Source organism: Chironomus tepperi, unplaced genomic scaffold (genome assembly GCF_022539635.2).
Source record: "Chironomus tepperi strain 1889 unplaced genomic scaffold, CSIRO-AGI_Ctep_v1 contig_9, whole genome shotgun sequence".
NCBI classification, from domain to species: Eukaryota; Metazoa; Arthropoda; class Insecta; order Diptera; family Chironomidae; genus Chironomus; species Chironomus tepperi.
In genome coordinates this window covers 1,098,895-1,125,563 of record NW_027226131.1, presented here as the reverse complement: position 1 = coordinate 1,125,563, position 26,669 = coordinate 1,098,895, and the positions used below count along the sequence as shown (strand labels likewise).

The 26,669-nt window shown below is 33.2% G+C and overlaps 1 protein-coding gene across 4 annotated transcripts in view; it reads right to left on the bottom strand.

The window, feature by feature from the left end:
- The window catches only part of pio (zona pellucida domain-containing protein piopio), a 68,992-nt gene that overhangs the window by 39,386 nt on the left and 2,937 nt on the right, over window positions 1-26,669 (bottom strand). For 2 of the 4 annotated variants that reach the window (XM_070634813.1, XM_070634820.1), the window contains exons 1-2: window positions 24,737-24,780; window positions 848-896 (exon numbers count right to left, since the gene is read on the bottom strand). In XM_070634813.1, the coding sequence (XP_070490914.1) occupies window positions 848-896; window positions 24,737-24,765 (78 nt within the window). In that variant the 5' untranslated portion in view covers window positions 24,766-24,780. Of the gene's footprint in view, window positions 1-847; window positions 897-24,736; window positions 24,781-25,861; window positions 25,967-26,669 lie in introns of those variants that run through there. The other 2 variants (XM_070634837.1, XM_070634828.1) reach the window with 2 other exon arrangements.

Genomic DNA, 26,669 nt, shown 5'->3' with positions numbered 1-26,669 from the left:
GGTTATAACTTTAGTACGATGGTTGTATGAAGAGAATAAGAAAAATGAGAGATTTCCTCATCGCTAAATATATGCTGTAAAGACCCACAAGATATTCTTATGAATAGACTAACCCAAAGGCATCTCTCATTACAATGTGAGGTAGTCATTTTTTAGCACATTTATTTTTGCAAATCTTAATGGCTTTGTGTGCTTACTTTAGTTGGGTGACTTGCACGTTAAGATTAAATTATTTAGAAAGTAATGATATTCTAGTGGTTGACCCGTACTTATTCACTGAAAAATGAGCACCTGGGAAGCTGAAGAATGATGTATGCTACTAACCATAAATTCTTGTGGGAAATATGACCCGTATTCAATAAGAATTTGTAAACATATAGCACAGATTGTGTTGGTTTCTCAAAGTGATCATTAAATCATTCAGATTGATGGATGTTGGGAGAGATTCATCAAATAACGTTCATTTGAGATTTGAATCTTATTTATTGTACATAGTTGAACACCCCTTTTTCATACAAAAGTTCAATCTGAATTTGAACTTCGAAGAATAAACATTGAAATTTGTAATTAAACTAGAAATTGACTTGGAATTGGAACCAACAAGTAGCATCATCTGCTAGTCACCCCAATGTCCATGTCATCTCACCCGCCAATTTAACTACATAGTCTCATTTCGCAAATTAATGAAAAGAATCATTGACATCAAATACAAGTCAAACTATTTTGACATTTTCACAATGAAGCTTAAAGTATTTCAATGGCCTGTGTGATGGATGACTAATTATAATGCTCAGCTCAGTACAAAAGAGATCATTTTGTAGCCATAAAATAATATTGTAATACTTACGATTAAATTAATGAAAATTTGTAAAAGTTTGTTGAGAAGCGCCATGTTACTGTAAAGAGAGAAGAAAATAGCAGTGATTTAGTAAATTTAATTAATGGTTTATAGAGTTAAATTAAAAATTTGTCGCATTTCTCGCCACAATTAACCGTGCAATAGTAGGCTTATAATAAGCATAGAGTTTTCTTGCAGTCACGAGAGAAAGATGTTTATCAAAAACTAGCGGATATTTATGATGAAGACTAACTGCAAAGTTGTTCAATTGTGTAGGAAGCTTAATTCATCTGCCAGCCTTGCATGACTGTCATGAAGAATTAGAATTATTTTTTTAAATTTCAAAATTCCGTTAAATATTCAAATTTCAAAAATTCGTTAAACCTTCATTGAATTCCAAAAATTCCTTGAGTATTCAAATTTCAAAAATCCGTTAAATTTTCAAATTTCAAAAATCCGTTGAACTTTCATCAAATTTCAAAAATCCCTTCAATATTCAAATTCCTAAAAACCGTTATAGTTCAAATCATGTCTAAAATTCTAAATGTCATTCAACAAACCATTCTATATCCAACAAATCAGCATAAAACAAGCATTCATTAAATATTCATCGAAGGAACACCCAAAAAATTATTACCAATCTGATCAAGTCGACAAGAAGAATAAGAATGGCAACAAGAACTTCATGATTAAGGAACATTGTACATACAATTTAAGTACTCAACATAGAATCAAAAGCCAATCTTAAATTGCATCTCTGAACTATTCAATTAAAAAATTATATAAAAATTGCCCTGTCAGCTGTGTGGCTAGTTGTTATGTGATATGACTGGCATATTATTATGTAGCACAGCGCGGACTGAGAGAGAGATTTTTTTCTGCTGTTGTTTGCAGACCCGTGAGTTGCTTATTTTATTTTATATGTATATATTTAAATAATCATCTAAAAATCTAACAAAAATGTTCTTCTGACGAAAATACAGTTATGTTTTACCTATATATTGGGAATGACTGTGATGCTTTTCGGATAGCAGTTAAGGTATGGTAAAATATATAGGAAATGGAAGAGAATGAAGAGATTGTGTGTATATGCACGTTTTGTGGATAAAGAGAGAAACAGAACCTTATAACCTTTAGCATTGAAATAGGGAAAGAAAGTAAAGCGTTGAAAGAACCATAAAATGTGCAACATGCTTAAAGGTATTCTCAAAGTAAAGCTTAATTGGATATTTAATTTCGATTACTTATTATAGTTCCCACTATTCCTTCATGTGCTAATTTTGCATATTGAATATATAAAATTTATGCTTCTAACGGTTCATGCCTTTAAATTAAACAGTCAGAATGAATAATAATAGCATATTCTCAACGACACAGATTTTGTTGCCTAAAAAATTATAAAGGAGATGACTTTTGAAAAATCTAAATGAGAAACATTCAGCTTGGATGGAATCTTATTGATGTGAAATTTAATTTACCATGACGTACTCAACATTCTTTATAGCTTTTATTCCCAACCTCACGAATAGAATCAACAAATATAAATCGAGAGAATCGTAACCCATTTTAATGCATAGGCTCTCTTTCCTTACATTTAATTGAATCGTGCGCGCACTGAAATATATATGCGAGCAAAATAGTAAGACCCGATTGGCACAAATATTCATGTCAATCAAGTAGCCGCCACATGGCAGTCTACTAGCTGCAGCATGACTGTCAATTTGTTGTCACATGTCGTTCATGTGACAGTCAAATATCGTTCAATTGGCAGTCACGTGTCGTTCAAGTGGCTACCACATGTTCAAGTTGCTGCTACATGAGGTTCATATGTCTGCCACATGACGTTCAAGTGACTGCTACATGTCGTTCATGTGGTTTTCGCATGTCGTTCAAGTGGATGCCACATGGCGTTCGTGTGTCTGTGACAAGTCATTCCTGTGGCTGCGACATGTCGTTCAAGTGGCTGCGACATGTCGTTCGAGTGGCTGCGACATGTTGTTCAAATGGCTGTGTGGCGATTTTCATGTAAACTTTCATGGAAGCAGCTGAAGTCAATGAAAAGCTTGTGCCGTTCGGGAGAGACTCTTTAAAACAATGATAGAAAATTGGCATTTCCATGAGAATTTCTTCTATTTTCATTTCTTTCTTTCATTCGGCTAAGTTTCTTGTGTATATATTTTTGTGTGTGCGCATGCTATAGAAAAACCGTTAAGAAAATATAAATAATGCGCTTGTTCTTAATGTCGATTCTCATTCATAAACAAACAATTTAAGTCAATTTCAATGATGGCAAAAAAAAATATCACTAAAGTCTTGCGACGAGGAACTGTAAAAATGGGGAAACGCAATGAAAATGTTATAATAAATGAAGGGAAGTACAGCACATAAAGAATATTTGAAACAATCGTAATAATTCATATTGTAATCGCGATGAATTGTCACGTAATGACAACGTTGCGAGAGACTTCTTTTGGCTGCTCTTGAATAAATCACATAAAAAATAAGAAATCGATTATCTTGTAATGCAGAGTTGATTATTAAAATTTGAATAGACAGGAAATGAGAATTCTGATTTATGGTAGATAAGTATATGTACAGTAAGGTTGTGTTTTAAACAGAAGCTATGAGAATGTCATGTATGATCAGAAATGATGAAAATGATATCTGCTGGCTATTATGTAGACATGAATGGTATCGCATGAATTGAGTAATTATTATCAAAAATTATACTTGTCATAACTTGATGTTAAGTTTTGACAAGTTTTTTGATGTCTGATTCTAGATTTTGATGTTTTTGCTCAAATTATTGTAGAATCGTATGTTTTAACAAATGTAGTTCCTGAATGACCTCATCAGACACATCGGACACAATTCTACAGTTTAGATCAGTGGTGAGCAAATTTCTATTTTTCGTGGCACACCTTGTTGCACACTATTGTGTCACCACTAGTCTAGACCAACGTTGGACAACATTATTTGTGACACGGAAGACTTAGATACTCAAAAATACATAAATTCGAGTCACGTCGTCACAACTTTAAGCATCCTTCTCATCAGCACACATGTTGCCTTCCACTGATCAAGGCCACCGTTCCTCAATTAACCAGCAGAATTGTGCTTTTGAAGCTTTTTAAATACAGTTAATCGATTAAAAAATTGACTCCAAGTCGTCGGTGTGATTCTAACTTGGTGTCGGATACGGTTTAATCCAATAGCACCTTAGAGTAAGTTTGGCCTCTTTCCGGATCTATTTTGATCTATAAAATGACTTGTACTATTCGAAGAAAAGGAAAGACAAGAAAGGATGCATGTTCAAATCCTACATAAAACAGCTTGTTTTATTTGTGAACGCTTGCTTGTTTAGGTCCGCCCCTATACCTCCTAATGCCTCCTAATGACGCCTATGCGCTCACCATGTGGCTGTATCTACTCCAACCTCAAACTACCTTAATCACTCAATCGATTAAATAAATTGATAAATTAACATCATGAATCAAGCAAAAAAAAACCAAATCTCCAGCCACAACGAAATTATCAGTCACAAATCACAAAAAGACATGCCAAAACCAAAATTCGCCTCATTCAGCCACAATATATTTAACACTTAACTAAACAATCTCAACAAATTAATCTCCAAAATCAAAATGAAATGATCCAGCAACAACTCTGATTTAAGCTCTCTAATTTTATTAAGACACGATACGTTCAGCATAATAAATAACCAAGTCGTGCGTAGAAATTCCAACAATTTTGAACATTGTTGTGAAGTAATTTTTACTTCTTATTCCTCTCTTGTTGCTCTCACCGCGCTCAGTTTAATGCCATTAAATTCCTCAAATTTCATTAAAATTATTTTTATTAAGTTCCATATGGATGTGATTCTTATCTCATTTTTTGATAATTCGCCATACAATTTTTTAATTGACTTAAAGGCACAGCGTGTGAGCTATGAGGAAATCTGATATAAAATGAAAGAGTCTTGCCCGATCGGCACATAATGAACTGTTGCCTGTCATAGCAATCATTTGACAGTTTACTCAGAAACATGTAACAGCCACTTTGCAAGAACAACTAAATTTGCCAATTGACTGTCACATGGTATACTGTCGCCTCGTCGCCATACCAGCAACACTTCAATGTGTACTGATCGGATTCCATGAATTCTTCCAAAATTTGAAAAATGAACTTTTTTGGCTGTAAATTGAATAAAGAAGGAGAACAAAAATGTTCTCGCGCTGTTGATTTACGTTAATCGAAATTATTTTTAAAGCTACATGACTTGCAAATGTATAAATTTGCTAAAATTATAGTTCGACGATTAGTAATAAATAGAGGTTCTTTCAATTAATTGAATGAGAGAGTTTAAAGCATGCACAAATAGTTCAAGTAAAGATCAAAACGATAGAGTTTCAGTGTCAGACTTTAATCAATCATATTCGAATTATTATTTTAATTTTTTTTTTTTAAAAAATCGAGTAAGAATTCATCAAAGATTTAATGACGCAATGAAAGTGGAGAAGGAATTACAGTTTTCATGGTGAGCAACTTGTGTGCCGCGGTACAATAGTGTGTTGCAATACATGTGTCATGTGACATGAAACATATGTCGGGTGACATGCTTCATTACACACTAGTATGGTGTGACATGTCCCGCGACACACTGGTATGGTGTGACATGTCCCGCAACACACTGGTATAGTGTGACATGTCCCACAACACACTGGTATAGTGTGACATGTCTCGCGACACACTGGTATAGTGTGACATGTCCCGCAACACACTGGTATAGTGTGACATGTCCCGTAACACATGGATATAGTGTGACATGTCCCGCAACACGCTTAGAGAGCTGTGGAGTACCCTAGCACATCAAATGTTGCCCACCACTGACACAACCATTCAACAATAGCTCATACTGAGTCAGCTTCACGAAAAATGAATTCATTTGAATATATACCAAGCATAAGTACATATATTGACATAAGAAATGCCAGAAACCTTATTTAAACTTTACTGCTATTCATAATGAATGGTCATATTTAAGAATAAAGTCGTGTAGCAAGCGAAATTATAATAATGTCTGAACATATGGCACAGTCGTTGCCTGTTGCTGCTGTTGAACGCATTGAAAATGAAAACTTTACAAATACTTTTGTTTGTTACGTAAGCTCAAGGACTTTTATGAGTCTATATTCACCGTACATTTGCGGTTTTTTTTCTGCCTCTTTCCTTCTCTCATTCATTTTTCAAGTGCCTCTTTGTGAGATTAATGGGATTTTATCTTTACTTTAGCTGGATGACTTGATGGATGGAAAATATTTTTGTTTGGCTTATTTTGAAATGAGTAAGAATTTTTAGAGATTTAAATTATTTGATAACGGTCTTTGCCACTCTAAAGATGTCGATTAATCACTAATTTCAATGTTTAATGCCTTAACTAGAGCAAAAACATCAAAAAACTTTTAGAAGTGACAAAATTTATTCAACCTAAAAAATTCAAATTTCAAAAATCCGTTAGAAATTTTTTCATTGAAAATAAATTGCTGCAACCTTGATAAAGTCATAAAAAGCGTTCTAATAACCGATTAAAAGTGACTTTAATAAATAATATTCATTTCATTCGACTCAGTAGTATACGCGAGTGGCGACTTAATATCAATTGAGTAGTGCAAACAACAAATTGTAAACAGCATGTTTTAAAAAATGGCTTGCATTTTATCTTATTTCATATTTAGCATATTAAAAGCCGCACAATATTGTACATTTTTTTTTTGTTAAATGCTGCGACTAAAAAGAAGTTGTGGCTATTGATGTTCACAGTAGGTAGCATAAATTTAATGCATCCTTTTATGGTAGTTACATGATATATTATTTTTTTGCAAAGAAAAGCAATATCAATTTGATGATCATTATTATTACAATTGTGATGATTTATTGCCAATTGGTTAGCAGCCGTTGCGCAATCATCGAGTCTGTAAAGAAAGTGAAATTAAATTTCACTAATGACTCTAATTGTATAGACAAAAATCACCCGAAAAAAAATACTGTGATTATTAATGTGCAATCAATTTCAATTTCCATTGAAATGCCACTTTCAAACCACTTTAAGCTTTAAATGTAAAGCCACAGAAAATGATTTGAGATTTTGAATGAAAAGCGATACTTGAACGATAAACAACTAAGATTCGAGTAAGATATATAACATCCATCATAATGAATTCATTGATTCAAAGAGATTATAATTTAAATTGCCTTTCCAATTTCCAAGCTTCACATTCAAATGTTTGAGATAAATTTCATTAAATGCGATGAAAAATTGCAATGCAAAAAATATTTATGAAGGACATTTGATGGTTGATATTTGAGTCTTAGTGGTTTTAGAGGCGTATGACGTGCAAAACTAGTGACTAATGGAAAATAACAATGCGGAATTCATTATTTTATTAGACAAAACGAATTAGTTACGCTGTCATTTCAATGAGCATTGGAGTCTAGCTCTTGTGTAGGAGTTTCATGATTATGAGGACTTTTTATGGTATAATTGAGTGGTAAACAGCATTGAGTATCATCAATAAAACATCAGCAAGACATTAAAAAAATAAGCAATCAATGAAGTGTGCTAAGCCTTAATGACTGACAAGAATTAATTGAGATTTCATCCGTAATACAGAAGCTAAGCATATGACCTTCGGAATCATGTGTATTCTTAATATATTTAAGACGTGCTGAAAATTCTTCGTCGTTAATGATCCGATGATGAGTAGTTTGAAGATGATTGCTTTTGAGAGCATTCTGGACATGATTTTAAAGTCATAAAGTGTTTAATGGCATTAAAACTCTTATAATTCTCAGGAATTAACCTTCAACTCGGATTACTCAAGCTTTATCATGAAGATCCATGTATAGATTTTACAGCTGGTTAATGAAACTGCACAACTTTCCTATTCTAGATTGCAAACATTCCTTACTCACTAAAATACCTGATCAAGTCGTAGAATTCCATCCATTTCAATCATCATAAACATTAATTTTAATTATAGCAAAAAAAAAATTACGAATCTATCCAATAATTTAACATTTAATGATGTGACTTCATGTGTCTAATAAAACTATAATGATGAAACTTGAGCAATTTGCTTCCTTTTCAGGAATTTTATGACATCAGATTCATTCCAGTGTCAATATCCTCAAAGTCTTCGTTGAAGAATTTCGCAGTCTTGATGAGCACAATGGAATGTATTTTTATTTTATGAGTCATAGCCGAGGATGATGGCATTTCCCAAACAATCTCAACAAAAGATCATAAAAAATGAAGATTTTTATTGAGGCTTAAGAGGACGCGAAATTTATTGTTAATTCCTTAATTCCTTAGTCATTCAGAAGACAATTCCAGTGACAGATATGATCGATCTTCCTATCAATTACATGTCACGGATATGCTTGTAAATTTTGTGTGGTCACAATTTGTTGCCTGTTAATAAAATACAGAATAAAATGAAGGTAATGATGGTATCAAATTAATTTTTTTTAAAAGAAGGATCAAAGAAGGAACATTAAGTTTTAAGTATTAACATCATTACGTTTAATGACGTAATATAAATCTACATGGTTTTTAACACTGAAGGCCTTTTTTGGGGGTTTTTTGAGAAATTTGAGGATTGATAATTGATTTTGGTGATTTATTTTAATTTGCTGCATTGAAACCAGCATGGAAACTAAAGAGGAACAGTGTGGAGGGTGTCCGATGTCAAGATCAAGACCGACACCGATATCGAGGCTTCTTGAGTAGTCTCTTCAGTCTCAGACTCAGACTAAGTCTCAGTCTCCAGTCCCAATCTCAGTCTCAGTCTCAGTCTCAGTCTCAGTCTCAGTCTCAGTCTCAGTCTCAGTCTCAGTCTCAGTCACAGTCACAGTCACAGTCACAGTCACAGTCACAGTCACAGTCACAGTCACAGTCACAGTCACAGTTACAGTCACAGTCGCAGTCACAGTCACAGTCACAGTCACAGTCACAGTCACAGTCACAGTCACAATCACAGCCTCAGTCTCAGTCACAGCCTCAGTCTCAGTCTCAGTCTCAGTCTCAGTCTCAGTCTCAGTCTTAGTCTTAGTCTCAGTTTCAGTCACAGTCACAGTCACAGTGACTGTCCTTGTTCTGTCCCTGTTCCAGTCACAGTCTCACTCCTAGTCTCAGTTCTAGTTCCAGCTCCAGTCCAACTCACAGTCTCCGTCTCAGAATTTTTCTAAGTCTCGGTCAAGTCTTATCAAGCCCGAGGCTTTGAGTTACCTTATAAAATGTGGTTCAATTCACATTTGTGTGGTCGAATATACAGTACTTCTGGGCATTCTACTTAAACCGCAATTTCATAGTTACTGTATGTTCTCGCTAATTGAATTCTTCGCATAATTCATTACTATTATGGAAATAATTCCTGATCCCTCAAATCTACAATTAAGTACAAAATCAACAACTTTTCTTTGATAACTTCATTGCAACAAAGTTGTGACAAGCTACATATGCTGCATAATTATTCAATATACTTAAAACTGCCTCCTCATTCAACCATCAGATCGAACATCATGTTTAATTAAAAATAGTAAAAACTACAACTGCTGAGATAAATATTTTTTGTACGGAATCATTAAGCTAATTTGCTAAATTAATAAGCAACTGTTGCTTGGGTAATCTAGTATGTATTCAAGTGTTCATAGTCCGAATCCGGTTAGTCGACTAGTAAATGCTCGATCGCTATCTTATTTTATTGATAAGTATCGAAAGAACATTCATTCAAGCTAGTGTAAAAGATTTCAGAATGATTTTAAATGTCTGATTTTTAATTATCTCAATAATATGTGAAGATTAACAGCTTGCTAATAGAATTAAATGTATTTAATTAATTGTAGAAAACTAAAATATTGCAACAAAAATTGCAATTAAAATTTATAGTAATTAAACAGTTTTAAGCTTCTAGATTTCAAATAATTAACTCGATCAATAATTAAATTTCGATTTTGAAACTTCAAATCCGATTGACTAAGCAAAAACTTTTCTTTCAGCTTTTAACCTTCGGAATAGATATTCTAATGCTGTGTAGCAAGGTACATAAAAGTAACAATGTATTGAATATGTAGTAAGAATTGTATTATAGACTCATAGAGTGTTTTAGGGGCTTTATTGAACAATTTATTGGGGGCGTTTAAGTTTTTAACTCACATATTCGGATAAATAAGCATGATCACATGGTATCATGTAAAGATGTCATAATGGCATCATACTGTAACAGGCAAAGAGACTGCTTTTAGGTAATGAATTACTGTGTGAGCAACGCTTCACAAATGCTGGAAATTAGAACTAGCAGAAGTTACCTAAAGACTGATTCAGCATTCGACTAGCTCTAAATGCGATAATAGGCCCTCGAGCGCCTTCACCAAGGAAGCAAAGTAAGTAATGTTATTTATGTCTCATGACAACCTGCTCTTTGCTTGCTAGAAGTAAGCGTGCTTACTGTTTGTTCGTGGTTATCCTCCACTATAGGAATGTTAGAATATCAGCTCATCGTGCGGACACAGAATTTGTACAAACTGTATGACATAGCAAGCAACAGAGTCAGATGGAAAGCCTCAAGCTCTACATAGGATCATGGTTACAGTAAGTAAAGGAGTATAGGAACGTTGTTCTTTACAAAAAATTCAACTTTACCAGACATTCTCTAAAAGAAGGCTTAAAATTGCAATTTTCTGAACGACCCCTAAATTTTTTGCTAATTCTCTGTCTCAAAACTTAAAATCCATTAAGATTGCAGTGATTTTCAACCAGCTAATCGATCATAGTTGATGCAAATGCAAACCAAGACAGGTTAATAATTGATTTCAAGCCTAACTTTCTTAAATCCTTCAATTTTGACACAAATTATCACCAAAATCTCCTCCATTCTCAATCCTCAGACTATAATCAACAAACAAGCTGTGATTCAACTTCTTTAGCAATGAAAAAAAGTCACAGTCATGCGTCCTTACGCTCAACTCTAATCTGCTTTACAATAATAAGGCATTATTTAAACTTTCGAAAATAAATGACAAAATCTGCAATGCTCTAAAATAGGCAATTTATTAGTCAACTTTATATAGATTTAAATGACATACATTTGACACAAAAGTGACGCAAGCTAATTTCTACTCAAATTTATTTAATATTTATGCAGCTATTTTGCTCCTATTTATTAAATCATAATAATGAAATGTCACAATGGACTTTAATCGACGAGACGAGAGAGAAATAAGAAGTAAGACTAACAACCTAAAGATTTCAAAACTATCCATTCACTTTGGTTATTCACATGACGTGCATATTACTGTTATTATTATTAAAATTCATTTAGTTCCATTTCTCTTAATATATTCAGACTTTATGAATAAAAATTGAATGAAAAAACACTGCCTTACAAAACTGCTAAATGTGATACTTAATTGCGGAATCGTCATCAATCATAAATGAGCTCATCTTTTGAGTCTTTCCACTGGGAAAAGTCTAAGGCTAGACAATAATATAATTTCGTCACTATTAGATTATTATCGAAATTAAAGACTTTGTTATGTGTGTATGATGGAAATTTGATGGAAATGGTGAAATACTTATTGAAATGGGCAGCAGGTGCGTGATTTGGGTGATGTAGATGAGCGCATTTTATTAGGGAAATCTGGATTGGTACGACACAACATTAAGATCTGTAGAATGCGGACTATATGGAATGGAAGAATTAAATATGCATACTGTCAAGATTTATAACAACTCTCGACAGGTCAGTACGTTAGAGCACTTGATATGCAATCAAGAGAGAATGAGTTTGAATTCTAATCAGACTTCAGTTCAAAACTCAGTCAGGCTTTAGTTCGAATCTCAAAGTTCAAGTTTGAATCCTAATCAGCTTCAAGTTCTAATCAGAGTATAGTTTGAATTTCAATCAGGCTTCAGTACAAAATCGCAATCAGGTTTCAGTTCCGAATCGCAATCTGGCGATTGTTCCAAATTTCGATCAGTCGTCATTCGAAAGAATGCATACTCTAGAGCCTTAACAGCAGAAATAACAGATCGTATGTCAAATTAATGTACAATAAAGTACTGAAACACATCCAGCACTCGATCTAAGGGGATTCCCCCAATTAGCAGCAGCTCCCTTAAAGATGAAAGCATCTAGATAAATGATGTAAATCCCTCTGATTTTTAACTCAAATTTGAACCTCCCATGTCCTAATTAATCTTATCGCCTTTCAATCAGTAACATCAATTAAAAATTGATTTAACCAGACAACAACAATTTAATCCACTCAGCCCCATATAAGTCGACTTACCCATCCCCTCCCAAACTGTCTAAAAATTCACATCTACTTATTCGACAATAGCGGTTTAAACAGCGACAGATTGTAAAGTGTTTTGAGAAAAAAAAGTACATAGATTGACTGATTGCTGGATGTCCATTATTAATGTTATTACATTACATACTTATCTCACACTACCTTTAATAACTTTTTTTTTGGACAATCAAATAATCATCAACACTATAAGAAAATGGCAAAAATTTCATAACAGCCTGACAAGACTTGACTAACCATATTTTTGCATTGTTCGCACTTATCCAAAAATGGTACGGAAAGAGAGTTTGCTGATTTGTGTTATGAAATAATAAAATGGAAGTAAAAGACCAAGTTGAATGATTTTTGAAATGTGTGAAAATTTGCAGTTATAGTCAATTAATCTGCTTCTTATTAATCATATAAAATGGACTTACTCATAATTGAAAATAGAGTCAGATGACTTAAACGGAAATATTGAAATGACACACTAGAATGTTTGACAGATAATCACCTGTTAATTCCCGGTATACGGTCTACATGAAATGAGTAATAACAATAGGAAATATGTGTGTAAAAGTATTTTTAACCCTAATTCAATGTTCACATGAAATTCTCAAATTAAAAAAAATTGAGAATAGGAAAGAAAGGCAACAGAAGAAGATGATGACAGAGAGAATCACCGTTGTCGATGATCATCATAATTACAATTGTTGTTAGTTACGCAGTTCCGTAAAAATTCTCAACTTTCTGTGACAAATAGAATCTTGTTTTGGATCATTAATGGAGGTGAGAGGTATCATTAGATCATTAAGATTTACGTGATATCGTGAGATGCAAAAGTTGTTGGGAAGTTTGAGATTTGATGCGCTCTGTGACCTTAAGTTTTGAGAAAGGTTGTGTTGATTATAGATAAGTTTGATTGTAGAAGTTTTAAGGGCATTTGTGGGATCTGTATTTTAGGTAATTAGTGATTTATGACTTTGTGGATCCAGAAGTTTTAAGGGCATTTGTGGGATCTAACTAGCTTTTAGGACAATAATTAGTAGGTAAGTTTATCTTCAGAGCGCCTAGCTGCCTTATGTCAATGCGATGTCAGCAAGACGTGAGGATATCCTAGCAATTGATTTTGGCTCATTTGTAAGAGTTTGAACCAGAGTTGCAAAACAGGCACCTGTGACAGGCGAAAACCGTACAAATTCTTGATAATTTGTAAGGTTTTTCTTACAAAACCATATAAATTATCAAGAATTTGTACGGTTTTGCCTGTCACAGACACCTGTTTTGGAACTCTGCTTGAAACATTCAAATTTGAATCTAACGCTGTAGATCATTCCAAATAACCAAGATGCTCAATGTTGAGTACAAAATAATACCAATCTCTCACAAATTCAATAGATTCTTACAAAATCCCAAGATTACAAACATAAAATCCGCCTTAATATAAGCCTACATACTGCAATCATTAAAACTATACTTAACTATTAAGCATGCATGTAAACTATAATTGATACACAATTACAATCCTCAACAAGAACTATAAAGCAAGAAATTAATAATCAATCAAGAACAAATGCTTCCTCGTTCCAGCTGACCCCTTCAACTCCATCCAAATGACCCCAAAACCATCGCCCATACCATAATTTCACATCATTAGCCTCAATATATGGAATATAAAAATGCGCTAGCGCATCTCATGTGAAAAAAACAATAATTTTAATTCATACTTGTTCTATATTATTTTCGGAAAATGAATGTTTACACATGTACAATACCTGCTCATTTTCCATGTATAATTATGAGAACATTACCGCGATGTGAAGTTTATTGAAAGGAAAAAGAATCTTAGAAATATAAAAAAAATTCTCATCGTAATTTAGAAGAATCTCTTTCATTAATGAAAGCTAGAAACCTGATATAGCTCTACTGCATTGCATGCCTATACACCCTTCATTCATTCATTTATTAATTCTCATACTTATACTGACACTTGAGAGAGCATATCATAAAAATATCTTTCACTTCATTCTTGACTCTTTTTTCCTTTATTATTCTTCTTCTTCTTCCATCCATCTTGCTTACTTATTATTTTTTTTTTCATTTTGTTCATCCTCTATGCTCACATCAAGTGAACCGACAAATGAACCTAATGACAGTGCAATTAAAGCCAACTGAACAAAATCTTTCTCTCTTGATGCTTAATTTTCATGGATTTTTTTTTACGATGATCCGGGGTTCATTCTTGAGTGATGTAGAGGAAAATGCTATTTTTTGGAAACTTGCCTGCAAGCAAACCTTTTCGGTTTGAGCAGACGTGACTCAAATTATCAAATACGACAGAAGTTGACAGTCCGTAATCTGCATAATATGTCTCCAAAATTGTTTGGAATGCTATGAACCATATATTGTGTACGGTTTTGGTCGAGGCTTACCAGCAAGCTGTGTCGCGGAAAATAAAAGGTTGCCCATCACTGAGCTATAGTACACTAGTCTTTTGCATGAACTTTCGGTAATCATGAAAATAATGGCAAACTCCTAATGCATCTGGGATGCTCCATGAACTAGATGCATGGCTTTCTGTGCCGCACTTGAAACGTTTAAATAGACTTAAATTCACAAATTAAATAAATTGAACAATTTTCTCGACTTTTTCACACACACAAAAATTAGAAACTAAGTTCAAATCTAATTTAAATTTTAGAAAACCGTTAAAATTTGAATCTCAAAAATACGTTAAAATGAAACTCAACTCTAATCTCAATTATTCACGATGTATTGATATCTGTCGATGACACTCTGGGCTGGCTATTGTTTTCTTTGGAATATCACTTAATTTAGAGTTCTACAGATCTCTGCAAGCTTGAATTACTTGCGTTTTAGTATTTGGTCGACCTCTATTTAGATCCCATATCTCTCCCATTAGACGTCATAACCAATTAACCCCACATCTTAGTCAGCCTAACTCAAAGTATTTCTCGAGGGAATATTCTTGTAAAAAAAAGAGTCTTATAATCAACGCACAATAGCAGCACATAATGTCTTCGACAAAAAAAAAATTGAATTCTATCATTAAAGTAACAATCTATTCTTATTCTATTTGGAAGGTCCACACACACGAGAGCATTCATGTAAATTTTTTTTTATATTATTATGATTGTTGTACACAGAGATTGTAATTTATAGTGCTTAAACTGAATAGAATCGAATATATATAAAAAAAAGATGAAAATTTATTGAAACGCTTGCAGCTATTTGAGCTTCTAACTGTTAAAATATCATATACATTGATTGTGGCTTAAAGAACGATGAGAAGGATGGAAACGATCGTTGCTCATTCAGTGCATTTTTTGTGTTATGAAATCTTTTGTATTTCGTTTGACTGCTTGGTCATCCATAAAAATCAATCACGAAATTTTATGTGATGTGCTGTAAATTTTTTTTTATGATTTACTGGATGCTGAGATGAATATTAACATTTTTTGATATCTTTGGAATGGAGTTAACTGATCGATTGTATGGTTGAAGTTGGCAGATATTCAAGGTTTAATTTTAATGCAACTGCCAGAAATTTTTTATCTTGCTAATTGCGATCTGGGGTGTGCCAATGGGTGCCTTGACTTGATATATATGCTCTTGAAGCCTCTATTTAGTCACATCCTAGAAGCAGAGGTGCATTCAGGTCAACCATCTCATTATCACCTTTTCTGGCTACACTTAGACCAGTGGTGGGCAACTTATGTGCTCTGGCATACTAGTCTGGCTACACCCCTCCCAAGAAGTCACCCTTAGACAAGTGGTGGACAACCTATATGCCCCGGTACACTAGTCTGACTACATTTCTCCCTAGAAGTCACATTAGAGCAGCGGTAGACAACCTTTATGCTTCGACACGCTAGTCTAGCTACAAATTCCCCAAGAAGTCACTCTAGACCAGTGTTGGACAACCTATGTGCCGCAGCATACTAGTGCGCCGTCGAAATTCTTGGAAATGCCATGAACCATATCGTGTGTGGATTTGGTCGTGGCTTACCAAGATACCAAGGTGAGTCCCGAAAAAAAAGGTTGCCCACCACTTCCCAATACTACCCAAGAATCTCAACCAATTAAAAATGCATCCCAGCACTCAATCCCCAATGCCTTTCCTACTCCTCCATCTTTCAGCTTTATAACTTATAAACAATTGAATGACGCATTTATACTCGATTAAATGATTTTTATATTTTTTATCGCCGACTTATAATACCCGACTAGCAACTCATTTAAGTCAAGCTTAGAGAGTATAAAGCTACAGCTTGTTGCCACCAACATGCTCGTATAGAAATGTTGTTCTATTCTTCAAGTCAGGAGGATATTAGCTATATATAGAAATTTTTAATGAAAGGTTCTAGTTTCATGCAGCATCATTAACAGCTAAATTCTTTACACATTATGAAATGAGTATCTGGGCGTCACCAATGAAATGTACAAAATTATTGTTTAAAAATATTGAGTAGAATAGAAGCGATAATTTTTCTATTTCTACACGAGTTAATAAGGGATGTAATAAAAAATTTTTATTTAAACGAACGCAGCATCCCATCAATCTGCCTATCTTCACATTTATCTTTTCATAATATTGCCATAAATAGAGTCCATGTGGATTTTTGCTTGCGAATTTTTATATTGTGACTTTTTGATGATGTTGTATATCATGGAAAGAAAGGCGTAATTTAGGGAGGGAAAGAAAGGTTTAAGACAGAAGTGGGCAATCATTTTTGTGGCGAGACACATCATGCATAGTCAAATATTCGCGGCACACCAGTGTATCCAGTGTGTCGCGTCATACAGATTGCCAAATGTTGGTATAATAGGTTTCTGGAATCAGTGCTGCTTATTGAAATGGAGTTAAACGACAAACTTTATCCATAGTGTGACGCGTCACACAGGTTGACCAGCACTGGTCTAAGAGATGTTTGGGGATCAATACTGCTTATTGAAATAGAGCTCCACGACATACGTTATTCATAGTTTGTTGCGTCACATAGGTTGACCAGCACTTAACTAAGGGGTTTTTAGGGCTCAGTGCTGTTTATTGAACGACATACATCATTTATAGTGTGTTGCGATACACAGGTTGCCCAACATTGCTCTAAGAGGTGTCTGGGAATCAGTGCTACTTAATGAAACAAAGCTTAGTAACGTAACTCATGCATAGTATGTCACGGCACACAAGTTGACTATCACTGGTCTAACAGGTTTCTGGGGATCAGCATTGCTTATCAAAATAGAGCTCAACCAAAAATCCTATTCCGCATACTCAATGGTTCACCTGCTATGGCAAAGTGATATACATGTCCTTAAAAAATGGTACCCCAGTGATGTAGCAATTGTACACCGGTGGTATAGAATAATGGTGCGATGATACGGTATTGGTGCACCATTGATACGTGATAAGTAAACCACTTTACCATACTAGGTACACTATTGTTCCGTACAAGTGGTGTGCCTATAACGTCCCGTACCACCACCAGAAAAATTGACCCCTGATTACATCACTGGTCAAGCAAGTAGCTTAAACTATTTTTAAATGGAGATAGCAAAAGCAGTAATTTCGCTGTTGTCATTTCCATTATTTTTGTTTAGATGAAATTTCAGAATCTCCATCACCAAGTGGAACTTGAAATTTACAAATATATCAACAAGTTTTTTTTATCCATCATCATTACTTCTTGTGGAAAAGATCATTCAATTTCATGGATTATAAAAAAAGGTTGACTATGTATGAGTGTTTATTCTCTTGATTAAAGCGCTCTCATGAAAAGCAAAAACACAAAAAAAATTCAATGTCAAGTCTCATAAACGCAAGATATTTCTCTTTTACTAGTTAAGACTGTTGCAAAGTATTGAGACATTAAGATACTGACAAAAAAAAATAACAACGTTTATAGAGAAAAAATCCCACAACCGATTTCAAGGCTAACGACTGATGAATATTTGATCGTCATCCCATCAATGGAAGCTCAAAATCACACGATGACAACAAGATTGAGCAAAAAATATGTAGCAAAAACAGCGGAGGTGGATGATTAGAGTTTAGATCTGTTTCTGGTTGGAATGTTGATGTAAATTCTAGTTTTATTGTTTTATAATCTTGAAGCTGTTATTTAACGGTTAATTGAAATTTGAATTTTTTTAAATTTTAATTATTCCACCTCAAAAAGTTTTTAGCAAATTTCTTCTTGTTTAATTGCTTTATTGGCATTTAAAATGATTTAATAGCTTTCAAAAAATGGCAAGACTATAAATAAAATCAAGTCAGCACAAAAAACCGCATTTTGATACTAAAAAAATGTGTTAAAACTATTTCATCTGAACAAAAACAAGCCAGAAATGCAAAAATATCAAATCAAATGCTAGCCAAATGTGGGATGATCATAAAATAAATTCACATATTTAGTCATATCGCATTACGTTACGTAAGGTAAGATTGTGTGTTGCGAATGTGAAATATTTACTTTATGTGCATCAAGTAACCTTTTAGTATTCCATTCTACAGTATGCACTTGAAATAAATTTACTTGATCTAAAAAATATTATTTTTGCAATGCTAGGCTGCGCTATTTATGGTGTGAGGGAGGACACCAATTTATTCGTCATAAATATATATTTATTTTATTTACCGAAGCAAATAAGCTTTCATGTTTGATTTGAAACATAGTAAGCAATTTCCATAGAGAATATAAAAATAATCAAAAAAATTAAGGCCAAATTTTTTTATGTTGATATTATTCAGTCTGTAGTCATAGAAACGGCTTCTTTTGAGTAAATTGAACTCTTTTCAGCACTTTGCACTTCAGAAAATAAACAATTCAATATAAACTTGTGCCTGATTGTTCATTTATTTGTTTGAGTGCTTTCACTGTGATAAACACAACAACTACTGGCTGTCTCTGGCTTAAGAAATGTCGAAGATTGTGTTTTGTGAATTTGAAGTGTTTGGAAAAGTTCAGGGCGTTTATTTTCGAAAGTATACAGAAAGGCAGGCAATTATCTTGGGATTAAGAGGCAAGTACCATTCAATTACTGTTTTATTCATTCACATAAAGTCCAAAATTATATTAAAAGACACGTAAATAGTAATTTTTGACCGTCCACGACATTGTCAAGTTTCATTAGCATTCAAATGTAAACTGCTTTTTGATTAGCAAGTCTGTCCATAACAATAAATTCTCATTCATTTGTCTCAATCAGGTTGGTGTATGAATACACAAAATGGCACAGTAAAAGGAAGAATAGAAGGCGATCAAGGACGTGTTATTCAGATGATGGAGTGGCTTAAGACAAGAGGTAGTCCAAAGTCGAGCATCGAAAAGGCAACATTTACAGACCTAAAACCGATCAGAGACTTTACAACCAAGACTTTTTTAATTAAACGCTGAATTTTTTTTTTTGCATCATCAATTCCAAAATTCCTAAACAATAGATGTCTTGTGGCAATATCACATAAGATCTTTTCTTCTTTCGTGATGATGTATATTGTATGGAAACACACGAGAAAATAATAATAAAAAGATCTATTAATTAAGCCATAGTGCTTATTATGCAATTTTAATACAAAATGTGTTAAAAATATTCATCTGTACCTTAAATGCAAATTGAGAATGAAGCTTGAATTTTGCATGCGAAAAAACAATTTGTTTTGGCTACTTTGTATCCACAGAATCATGAGAAATTGAAGGTTCAAGCTCATCTCTATTAATTAAACAATTTCGTCTAATTGTCAGTCAGACATACAGAATTAGAGGATTTGTTCTCACAAAACCAGCACTTAAAAAAGATTGAATAGAAAAAAAACAAAACAAATAAAAATTAATTTCTATGTGGAAGCAATTCAAAAAAAAATGTGCATCATCAGCATCGAGCGTCATGTGATGCGTGTAACTGATTACATTTTCATTTTGTTGTTTAATTTCAATGCCACAGAATATATTTTTTTGAGAGTTAGAATCTTCAAAGAACAATAATAATAATATTGAATCTACAATGCATTCACATCATCAATCATTCATTCAATCTCTTCATTCTATGCTAATAGGCTGTAATCGTTACTTTCCAGTTGAAAACCTTTGACTCTATTTTCTCGCCTTAACGCTTAATCACCCGCAAAGAATTTTTTGGATTTTTGTTTGCGTTCACAAAAATTATATTCGGCATGGCAAGGTCTGCAAATGGGTGATTTATAGCGCATTAGGCGTTTCTGAAGTCTCGTTATCGAGGAGTTTTCAAGATCAAGACCGAGTCTGCAGTTTGAATTCTAAAGCTAGTTTCCAGTAGCATCTAGACTAAAACTATAGGTCTTTGTACCTAAGATGCAGCTATCGCAGTCTTTTCCATCTTATCCGAACATACAAGTCTGAGGATCTACAACGCAATAAATGAAGGAGTCATCTTAATATTATGATAGCACTTTAAACTGTAACACTTCTGAATACAACCATTGTCCCTCACTTGTTAAACAAGTCCATTGTCCACGAAATGCCTTAGCGTTGCTCTTTATCTTACTTAGTGCGCTTATCGTACAGATCAATTATGATCCATTGCCATGATCTCCCAAAGCCTGAAGCTGGCTTTATAGCTGGCTTACACTTTCCAGTCCCCGATTCCAAATGCATGCTCGTGCAACACTATCTAGATGGACATATTCTTCCAATGATATTTTTGACATTCATGTGGTCTCATGCTCTCTTACCACATCTCAATGATCTAAATAGCAAGCACAAATGGACCGACAGACAAAATAAAGAGTAAGTTCCCAGCTAAACGTACCCCAAGAAATAAAGCATCAAAAAAAACATTGAAAAATGTTTAAACAAATAATTTGGATGAAAAGTCATTACTATCAATATAATCGACCATTGACTTTTTTCAATACAATTTTTTTTGGAAGGAATTGAAAAAATTATATTGGGAAATATTTCTCTTCTCCTCCTCTATCTTCTTATTGTTCCTTTCAACGATGATTAAATTTATTGATTTTTTTTTAAGTTGAATGAAATTATATAAAAAATTTTTTATATTGAAACTTAAATGGATGAAATAATCTTGGGAAGGAAACTATTTTGTCTATAAATCATTTCATAAATTGAATCACATGACTAACTATAAAAGAAGCAGTCAAAACATACAATATGAAATTGGGTAATTTTAGATGGAGACACAACAGGTGAAGAAGAAGTCCATAACATGTTGGAATTAGCTCTAATTTATTTGTTAATAAATAAATATGAAATTAATTGGAATTTCGATGTATCGATTTCCGATATAAATTTATGAACGCCCCAATTCATTTCTCACAAAAAAATCCGATCCTCCTCTTCAAACTGTTCATTTAAGCTCCTTTATGAAGACACGAAATGTTTTTCGGATTGCATGCACTTCAGGACAATGACATGGATGGAATTGAATTTTTTATATTTAGTACGAAATTCATCCACAAAACCGTTCATTTTTTTGATGATACGATGATATTATAATGAAGGTTGAATAGCCTGGGTTGCATCCGTAGTTATTATGATTAAATGAGCTCCAAACTCATTATTTCATGTCTTTGGGGTAGAATGGTATTCAATCAAAAAAATTATTTTAGCATCCAAATTTACAATTTTACGGTGAATGACCGTTCTATCACGAGAACCATTCCAGTTGAATTGTTTTCGGGTCAGTCGTCTTGAACAAAAAAAATGTTTATAAAATGTGTAAATTAAATTTATGTACTCTGGCTTGAGGGCAATGTTTGGGCTAAGAATTAGGAAGAGAAAAACAATTTGATTGGGGATTTTATGGTTGGTGGTCAATTTAGTCTATAAAAGATCTATAAAAGAGTAATGCTCTGTTTTAAGGTATTGTCTAGAACAAAATTGAATGTAAATGTCTAGTTATGATTTTGTACAATATCCTAATGACATGCAACTGCCCGGAAGACCTAATATCATGTTGCGATGCATTGGTGTGTCACAGAGCTTAGTTTGAGGAGCATTGGATTAGATGAAAAGATGTAGTGTCAGAACCTTACTTCAACTAAGGTTTTAGAAAGAAAGTACTTTTAAACATCATAGCCCTAGTGAGAATCGAACCCACATCCTCTTAATTACTTGTCAAGTACTGTTACCTGCTGAGCTACCGAGGATAGTTAAGGAACGTGGCACAATGTTCATTTAAAGTTTTTTTCTTTATAACAGGCAAAAAGCATGCTTTCACGATACAGAAATACTACTTTGGAATCTAAAAACTGACTTATTGACTGTTACGGGATCGTGGCATTGAACCAAGACACAAAATCAAACAGTAAGTTCCAAATAACCATCAAATTACGCCTAAAACCCACTAAGAACCTTATCTACATCTACACAATTTTCATCAACTCTAACCTCTAATTTGAACTTCTAAAATCCCACAAATAGTAATGAACCATAACCTCAAAAAACTATCAAGATCACATCCTTTTATGCAAATCATTCCAAAAATTATCACAAAAACGAAATCTCTAAAATAGTTCATAAAAGTTATATCCCCTAGTAAAAATCTACAATACAATTGAAATAAATAATAGACTGCAAAATATTCATAACAAGACATTGAAGTCAATCAGCAACAAAATACGAAAAAAACAATTCATGAAAAACACATTTTAGTGTCTGAAAAAGTCTCTAATAAAACTAAGATTTTTTTTCTGGTTTTATTGTACGAAATAAAATATGAAACCGAAACCATTTATTAGGTATTTACACTACAAAGCAAAAAAATAAAAAATAAAAGTCGAAGAAAGGAAAACAAGAATGAATGGATGGAAGAAATGTGAAGAAAATGTTCAATTACAAAATACTTTAACAGAAGGCATTTTTTGTATTTTTATTTGGTATAAAAGAAGAGAAATTAAAATCATTTTCAAAGCACCAAAAAAGAGAAACACATGTGGGGCTGTTCACATATTACGGATAACTTAAAATACGAATTTATAGAAAGAGTTGCATAACAGGCACTGTCATAGACTAAAACCGTACAATTTCTTTATGATTTTGAAGAAAATTGTAGAAAAACCATACAAATTATTGAGAAATTGTACGGTTTTTGTTGAGGTTATGCAACTTTGTCTAGAACTGTACAATGTCTACGAAACCATACAAATTATCAAGAAATTATACGGTTTTAGTCTGCGTATATCTTCATTTCTAAACTTGCCCCTCCTCCCTCGTAACAAAAATTCCATCCAAAAACATCTCTTTTGTTTAAACTGTTACAAAGTCGCATGCCCCCCTCCCCCCTTAAAAATCGACCATAACAAGTGAACAGCCCCTTCTCATAAAAGCCCCTCTTTGAAGAAATTGAATTAATAGCTCGACAATTTCAATTGTTTTCGGCTCAATTTTTTTGATGATTATTGTTTTAACAATAAGAAGCTCAACTAACGAACATAAACTTTTGTGTATGTAATTTTCCAAATTCCTCACTTTATTTTCAATAGCTAATATACCTCTCGGTTGATTGTCAAGGTAGTTTGAGTCTCGACATAAACTTAAATTGAATGTTATTTTATAATAAAACATTAAAAAAGAATTTTAAAAATCTGCACATTGCGATTTTGTTGAGATATTGCGGTTCCAACTAGATGAGTTCCTGGTGTTATTAAATTGCATGAGGAATCGATTTATGTCTACTTGTTCTTGTGTTTTTTGTGTGTCTGGGGGTCGTTCACTTGTTATGTAATGCACTTAGGGGAGGGAAGTTGAAATTTTGTTAAGCTTTAAGTGATATTGAGCAATTTAGGAGTTAGGGGAGATTAAAAAGTGATTTTTCGCGTTACGTAATAAGTGAATGCCCCCTATAGAAAATGACTTTTTGAATGAATTTAAAGCGGAAGACATCAAGTTATTATTGGATTTTAAATTGCTTTAAGTTTTTAAATGCGGTTGTCTTATTTGTTTTTGGGTGATTTTTATTAATTTTCGAAATTTCAGAGATTTAAATTAAGAATTTGTTAATTAAATTCTTATCACAAAATTGCAAAATCCAAGAATAATCAGAGAAGTTTAAGTTCGAATCTTAAGATTTTTAAAATATACTATATGAGACAATATGTGATTTTCAATTTTTTTTAACACCAGACGTTCAAATCCTTCTTTTTTTGCCTCAAAAAAAGCATTCAGTCTTCCTCAACTCACCAAAATCCATTCAACCATGAGAATCTATCCATCGACAAACACTCACGTTTCTTCAATTCACACACAATTATTTCTCACTCACATACAATTTTAATATGAACACCAAAAGATGTTCACCGAACATGCTTTTTTCCGATTTTTTTAAATTTTATTTCATTTTAATTTCTTTAATTTCACTGCCATTTAACTATTTAATTTTACTTCTTATTCCATCAATGGTCTTTTTCCTATTTTACCATAAACTGAAGATAATAGAACTTTACTTTTTATTCTTTTCTCTTTTTGGATGGAATAGAGTCATGGAATGCTTTTATGCCTTTTATCGCATTGGCTCCAAACCATTGATTCTTACTTTTGCTTTTCATTTCGTTCACACTTCATCGCCTTGAATCAAAGATAATATCTAACAATTTTGTTAAGTAAAATTATTTCTTCTTGTTGTTGCTTCTTTGCTTCTAAAACGGATGTGTAACTATCAAGTCGGAATTTATTGAACTTAAAGACTTTATTTATCTATTTGTGATCCATATTTGCTTATAAAGATCTGTGTGTTGCTCAACAACCTGTGTGTTGTATTTTTTGGTCAGACGTGTTTTACTTGTAAGTCTTAAATCGTTCAAGATCTTGATTCGGATATACTTTTTGAAATTATTTATTTTTTGCGGTTTGTCTGGATTGATTCTATGAACTTTAAGGAAATTGAGTTTTGACATTTTGGAATTAATTTTAATCGCTTTATTTTGCCTTTTTATGTCTCATTAAGAACGAGATTAAGAGAACTTTTGGCTATGTTTAATCTGTATTTGGGTTGAATTCAAGGTTTAACAAGGCAATTGCTAAGGTTTGAGTAAGAATTGTCCAAATATATGGCATGTGACATTTATATTTTAGATTTATCCTAATAATAAGTCATCTATAAGTTAGCCCAAATAGTACAAGTCGGTAAATCGATCTGAAATTTGGCAACAATCTTGTGTGACTCAGGACACTGACTACGACCATCAGCGTGACCCTTTGGATTGTTTGAGTTGAATATTCAAGCAAAGGAGATTGCATTAAGTCCTAAAGACTGTGACGCTCTACACCAATGATGGACAAACCTGTGTAGATGGTAGTTGGTCCAATGATGGACAAACTAGCATGGCCTAGGAAATGCCATAAACTGTTTACAGTGTGCAGTTTCAGTCCTGGCTTATCACCAAGGTGTGTCGCGAAAAATGAAAGGTTGCCCATCAATGCTCTGCACAGTACACCAACTCAGTTTTCAACTAATCACAACTAAGAATTGAACCCAAGACCTTTGGCTCCCAAGACCAACACCCAACCACTTAGACCACTGATGCTAATTCATTCAATTAACATTTATCCCAAAGATACTTAAAACGGTTCGCATTAAATAATTCCCAACTTGTTCCCACCGAAATGTTCACCCGTAATTAAATTAGCACTAACAGAACGTCTATTTCATCATCATTACCTGCGAATAAACTTGTTTATGTTCTTTAAAAGATAATAATGATTTTTAAAGAAATCTCTTTTGACGCCACCGTCATTACAAGACACTATAAGTACTAAATCGAGTTTCAATATTTGCCATGCCATTCAATTCACATATGCGACTCTTTTAAAACAATCAAGTTATTTTTTTTTGCCATCGTAGGTGTCAGATTGAGATTGAAAATCACAGACTTAAAAAATGATTTTTTTGTTTCCTTCAAGCCAGCTGCTTTTGAGATAACTTTTAAAGTTTGTTCAGAGCCATTTTTGACTGTATTAATGGATATACAAACATGACACGAGAAATATTATACATCATTTTGCCTTGAAAAAAATAAAGAGCCTCAAAAAGAGCGACATGAGAGTTGCGAAGGTACACATTCTTCACTCACGAATATTTGATGGAGTGGTTATTGCTTCTAATTTGACTGTTTGATGATTTATGTGTGGAATTTTCAATATATTCTTCAAGAAAGAATCTTCCTCCCATAACGAGCACCGCTTAAATGTCAGTGCAAATTAGCTTGAGAGTTGAGAATGCTTCTATTTATAGAAACCTTAATTCAGAATTTCTTAAGAAAAAAATAAATAAATAAATTATCATAACCTGTATAAAAGTTTCTGACTGACTACATCCTGATGTGACTCACACCCAATGTCATTAACTCTGTTTTTTTTATTTGCAACAACGCTTAAGCTACAAATTTGAAAAAATTACTTATTAACTTGTTGATTTTCTTTTTTTGGTAATGAATTGCTCATGAACAGTCAGAGAATTGCGTAACATC